Below are 6,000 nucleotides of genomic sequence, written 5' to 3'. Positions count from 1 at the left end.
GAGTGATGGTGGTTACTATTATCCTCTTGGAAAAGAAGCGAGGGGAAAGATTCCCGGCGCTTGCTGAGAAATGACGGATTTTTTTTTTTTTACACCACGTGGGCCATTTGTAAGGCCCCATAGACCTATCCAAGTTACTCGCTGTAGACAGCGCTGGAAATAATCAGATTAAGGCCAATTATGCGTGAGATTATAAAGGCGAGCGCCGGGCCGCGGTGCGCGCTGTAGACAGACAGCGAGACATCTGGCCGCTTCCCCGGCCGCGCTCTGGGCCCGCGGCGCCGGCTGCGCCCCGCCCGCCTCCGCCCTCCGCCAGCCTGCGGCCCGGCGGCCCCGCTCCGGCCCCGCGCCCGCCGCCGCCGCCCGCCGCCCGCCGCCGCCGCCCGCCGAGGTACGGGCTCCGGCCGGCTCTCCGCACCCCGCGCCCGGCCTGGGGTTCGGCTCTCCGGCGGGGCCGCTCGCGCAGAGGACCGGCCGCGGGGGCCGGGGCGCAGCACTGGCTCCGGGGACCCTGAGAGCCGGGCACTGAGCGGGTTGAGTCCTGGGGCCCGGGGCGAGCACGGGGGTAGGGGAGGTGACCCGAATGGAGGGCTACCCCGCGGGGACCTGCTGGGAACGGCGCCGTCACCCTCTCCACGCCCCGGAGTGGCCGAGGTTCGCGGGGAGGGCGCCTCCGGGTGGAGCTCGGTGCGCTCCCGGCGGCCGGGCCCGGGCCTGGGAGGGAGACTGACTGTTCCGTTTGCTTTGCAGCGGCCGGAGCCGGGCGCCCAGAAGCCCCGCCGTCGGCGATGTTTTACTTCCACTGCCCGCCGCAGCTCGAGGGTGAGTGAGCGCGGCCGGGCGCGGAGAGCCTGCGGCCCGGGAGGGACCCGGCGCCGACGGGGCTGGCGGGTGGCCGGGTCCCCGCCCCGCCTGGGGGCCGCCGCTGGACTGGGGTAGGGGCGCCCGTGGCTCCCTCCGGGTCCCGTTCAACCTCCCGCCAGCCGCCACCTGCCTCCCACCTCTCCCCGCCGCCGGAGCCCGGCCTCGGGCTTTGCCGCGGGAGCCGTCAGGGTCCTCCCAGCACAGATGCCGGTGTCACGCCTCTAATCGCTCCCCTCCCACCCCCGCCCCCCGCCCAGGGGCCACATCAATCTTTCACGGTATTTTGCAAACATCCCGAAAAAACAAGGTGGCCTGCGGAGTTGGTTCAAAATTGTCCTGGGTCAGACCGAGTCAGAACAACCCCTGCAGGCTGCTCTCGCCGGCACCGGCATGGGCACCAGCACCGGCACAGGCAATATTGTGCGGGCTGCTGCCAGGGTTTGTTCCCGCCACCTTGGCCTTCCTGGAGCCAGCCGGCCCTGGCCACCAGGGGCCCGAGGCCCTGCCTGGCTTCATCGCGGTGACTCACTGGATTTCTGACCTCAAGCCACCACTGATACTCCGGGGCAGCCCCAGGCCAGGATTTGGGTCCTTGAGGGTCTCCAGGATTTAAAAGACATTCCCTTTAGGGTCCCTGTGGCGGCTCTGTACTGAGTTGTTAGGTGGGGGTAGGTGAGAAGGGGACAGCGAGGCTCTCGGTGCCCCCAGGGGGGGAAGGGGCATCTCCAGGAGTGGGCCCTCCCTCCACACAGGGGGGTAAGCATGGGCCAGGGCCTGGGAGCAGTGGTCCCAGCTGTGGGGCAGTTAGGACTTTCTAACTGTGGGAGAAATGCCAGTCCTTGGCTTGGGCAACCTACTCTGGAACGGCAGGCTTTTGGAGACCCAGACATGAGGCAGGCGTGGGCATGACAGAGGGGTGAGGCACCGAGACATCAAAGGAGCTGGTCCACCTTGCCTGGCCACCTCCGCAGTGGCTGAGCCTGGGCTGGGACCCCACAAGGACTGCAGAAGTTCATGCTCCCAGGGAGGCTTGCACAGCTCAGTAGGGTTTTCTAGAGGCGGCTGATGGGGACCGGTGGTGGAGCCCTGTCGCTGGGTCAGCATTTCTAAGAAGGAAAGGCCAGGCACTCACCTGCGTTTTACCTCCGAGGACCTGGTGATCGGCTTTATGGAAAGGCTGCAGAGGTACCCCGCTTACATCAGACCCGGGGCTGGAGGGAGGCCCTCTGAATGTGTGGTGGACACATCGCCCCTGCTTTTCTGAACCTTGGGTTCAGTGATGGATGCCCAGTGGCCCACCTCTGGTCAGAGTGAGGAAGGCTGAGGTTTGGGGTACTAAGCAGGCAGTGGGCTGTGTGGATGGCTTATGGGGAAAGCCCTGTCCGCAGGCGCAGGGTGGAAGCCACTCACAGAGTCCTCAACCAGCTGGTCATGAGGTCCTGCCTCCGCACACTGAGCTGCTTACTGCGCCCGCTCCGCCCAGTGAGCTTCCCTCTCACCCACACCCAGGCACAAGCTGTCTCTATGCTGGTTCTATTCAGAAGCAGAGGAGGTCCTTCAGAACCTTTGGTTTTATCTCCGCAGATGATTCTAAGCCAGTTCTGCAGATGTAGGACTAGCGTTGCTGGAGAAGGTGATCTGCTGCCGAAGGGAAGGCTGAGAACAGAATTTGGAATATGACATCGCATTGTAGCCCGTCAGCTTTTCAATTTTATTTTTTTGTTAATCTGAAGAGGCATGAAGTAGAAAGCACAGCATGGTTCAGAATCGCACTTCTCAGGCCATTTTTTTGTGGTGTTAAATTAAAAAGTACTCCTTATAGCTGCTTAGGAAATTAAAATGGAACAGAAACCTAAGTGAAAAGTGAAATCCTCTTTCACTTGTTTTCCTTTTTTTGAAAAGCACTTCTTATTGCTGGTTTCTTGTTATTCCTTCACAGGCTTTTACCATCATTTATTTTTCTCTCTGTGTTACACATTGTTTGTACTGAAATCATACTACCAGTCATTCAGGACTTTGCTTTTTTCTTTGCAGAATAAATATTGGGAGGATTTTTCCATGTTGCTGTACCCCGATCTCCTGACTTATTTTAAATAGCCGTGTAGTATTCCACCAGGTGCCGAGCAGAAGTGTCCTGGTGGGAATGCTGGTTGTTTCCAGGTTATTTTTATTACGGTGTTGCCAGGATCATTCTTCTCTCTCTATGTTGCCACCCTTTATAAAAATATCCATGGGTTAAATGTCTGTATGTGCACTTACATTTTTGACAGAAATGGTCGTTACCCTCTAACAAGGCTACACCCATAGATGCTGCTACAAATAGGTGAATGGCAGCCACGTTTCAGTCCACTCCCATCATGAGACCCTGATGTTTGTTTTCTTGCCAAAAAACACGGTGGAAATAATAATGAATGGTTCTGTTTTGTTTAATTGTCAGCAAGGTTTAACATTTGCATTCATTGTTGACCATTCTACTTATTTTTAAGTAAAAGGCTTTTCCCATATTTTCCTCTTTTCTATTGGGTTGTCAATCTTTGTTCTTATTAATTTGACAAGGTGTCAGCATTTTGTAAGGTTCAGTTGGATGCGCAGTGTTTCATTAAGGTCCTGTGTGCGTCCGAGGTGAGCCAGCGGGACCAGCGGGAGCAAACCAGGAGCCTGAGGCTGATGGTGATGGAGACCCTCAGAGGCTGAGTCCCACCCTCACTTTGTTTCACAAGGAAGCAGAGACTGGGAGTTCGACTGCCACGAGTCTGCTCCTTTAAGCTCCTAGTGAACCGGACAGAGATTTGTAACTAGGGTTTTGAAGAAGAGTGCAGCGTGGACAGGAGGAAGCGGGGAGAGGGTATCAGCAGAGAGTGGGGTGTTATGGCAAACTGCGTGGCCCTGGAGGGTAGAATAACAAGTAGGAGGGGCTCCCGTTAGTAGATGGAGCTTTTTAAAGCCTAAAGGGTCTTGCTTCTTTGGGACTGAGGTCCTTCCGAGGGACGCTGTCCTGGCATTGCGGCTCGCCGGCTCCTAATGCCGAAGGCGGTGGTTCTGAGCCCAGGGCCCATGGCAGGTACAGCATTCACTGGCTAATGGGAACTTGCTCATTTGTTTTCCTAAGGAGCCATTGTGGACTGTCAAGTAAATGGTGCACATTTGGAAAATGATCTGAATGCACATTTGGGGCCAAAGTCTGTTCCTGCTTTATAGGCGCTGTGGGGGCTGCGGGGAGGACAGTGGGGGGATGCCCTTCTTTCCAGGGAAGCAGAAGCAGGGCCCTTTCTGAGCCGGGCCAGAGGGCGGGGTGCCCTCTGAGAGCAGCCTGTGTAGGTCTGCGGGAATTCAGGACAGCCACTATTGGGGAGAGCTCTTGGCACTGACATCCATATAACGGACCCACTACAGTGCTGATGAGCTGTGACCAACGATAATCAATACTCGTCTGTAACTTCTTGCCTCGTCGTGTGCTGAAGTTCTAGGAGGAAAGTGCTGTGAAAAGCTCTTGGTGTTTTCCTTCCTTTCCCACCCCCAGCCTCTAGCCCTAGTTGTTTATAGAGATACAGGCAAGTAGACTAACAGGTGACCAAAGGGAAGCAGCAGCTTCTATGCCAGGCTCTGAGGCGGGGAGTGAGGTGCATGGGACAGAGTGCAGCTGGGAGCTGGGACCTGGGACATGGGAGGTGGATGAAGGCTCCACCTCAAGACACTGGCCCTTGCTTGAGACCTGAATTTCTCCAGAGGAGAACTTTGCTGTCTTGGGAAGTAAGGTCGCCTCCCACCCTATGAAACAGGCATAGTTGGGCTAAAGTCATAAGTTATTGGGAGAGAGAGAGAGCACAAGGGAGTGGAAAAGAAGGGGGTTAATAAGAGGAGCAGAGAGACACTTTGGGGCAGCTAGAGCTCTGTCTGGAGGGGACGGGCCGATGCCCTGGATGAGCCTGTGTAGCCAGGGGAAGGTGTGAGGTCTGGGGTCACCTGCTCAGGCTGACTCCGTTTGCTCCCAGCAGGCACTGCGCCCTTTGGCAACCACCCGCCCGGAGATTTTGACGATGGGTTCCTGCGGAGAAAACAGCGCCGGAACCGGACGACGTTCACGCTTCAGCAGGTAATGACGGTGTCTTCTGCAAGGTAGCTGCCTCCCGCCTCCAGGAAAATCAGAGTCTCAGCTGCTCTCCTCTGTATTTTAGAGTAAGGCCAACTGATCCTGTTAACTGGATCCTTCTGTTTTCTCAAACAATGTATGTGCCAAGGAGAGGGCAGAGGACGTTGACCTATGATCCTAGATAAAGTGAAGAGGCAATACTGATTGCACCATTAGCCCGGGGCTGATAGTTTGGGGAGCATTTTAGCATCAGGAATGCCATTTGAACCTTGAGCAGGCAGGCAGGACCGTCTTGTCCTTGGGTCGGTAGATGAGAAGGCTGGAACCCAAGAAGTTGGCCGATCTGTAGGAGGTATTGTTGCCCTAAATGGAAGGGCTACAGTCACAACCCTGATATTGTGTTGCCCGGCCTACCCGTGCTCTTAGACCTGTTTAACTTCTGGATCGAACCGGAGCCAGGAAGTACTCACCCCCTCGCAGTCTGTGGGACTGGCGGGGAGCAGCTGCAGGTGGTTCTGCCCCCATGCCCGTGGTGGAGGCTGTGCGGATGGCTCTCACTCACAAGGCCACCTCCCGTTTTGATTCTTCTGAATATATTGAAATGCAAACATATAAATATTTGCATTTCTCTTCTTACTTCTGCTTCTTGGGGCAGCATTGAGGTTGTTAGCAAGACTTAGCTCCTAAGTTATCAGTGGTTGAAATTTTAATTCTGTGGGATCTCTTCAAACAGCTCTTCCCCCTCTTCTGTCCCGATCTGATCTGTGAAACAGCTTCCTCACCACTGTTAGCAAATGTGAAATATGCCTCTGCTTCCTCTCACCTAGCCACAACCTCTCATCAGTAAATAGTTCTTCCTTTTACCAGCTGGAAGCTCTGGAGGCAGTTTTCGCCCAGACGCACTACCCCGATGTATTCACCAGAGAAGAGCTGGCCATGAAGATAAACCTCACGGAAGCCAGAGTGCAGGTGAGCCTTCTGCTCAATTATTTAACTCCCTGATATTGAAACTGGCAAACTTTTTTTTTTGACATCATGACTGCAGA

At 55.6% G+C, this 6,000-nt stretch overlaps 1 protein-coding gene across 1 annotated transcript in view; it reads left to right on the top strand.

The window, feature by feature from the left end:
• The first annotated feature begins 504 nt into the window (after positions 1–504).
• Positions 505–6,000, top strand: part of DRGX (dorsal root ganglia homeobox) — a 28,011-nt gene continuing 22,515 nt past the window's right edge. Inside the window, exons 1-4 of the mRNA XM_084903615.1 lie at positions 505–533; positions 751–822; positions 4,860–4,957; positions 5,822–5,923. Of these exons, the coding sequence (XP_084759741.1) occupies positions 789–822; positions 4,860–4,957; positions 5,822–5,923 (234 nt within the window). The 5' untranslated portion in view covers positions 505–533; positions 751–788. The remainder of the gene's footprint in view (positions 534–750; positions 823–4,859; positions 4,958–5,821; positions 5,924–6,000) is intronic.

Source organism: Pipistrellus hanaki (genome assembly GCF_964339955.1).
Source record: "Pipistrellus hanaki genome assembly, chromosome: 14".
NCBI classification, from domain to species: Eukaryota; Metazoa; Chordata; class Mammalia; order Chiroptera; family Vespertilionidae; genus Pipistrellus; species Pipistrellus hanaki.
The sequence above is the reverse complement of the archived record's forward strand: the minus strand, read 5'-3'. Positions and strand labels throughout refer to the sequence as shown.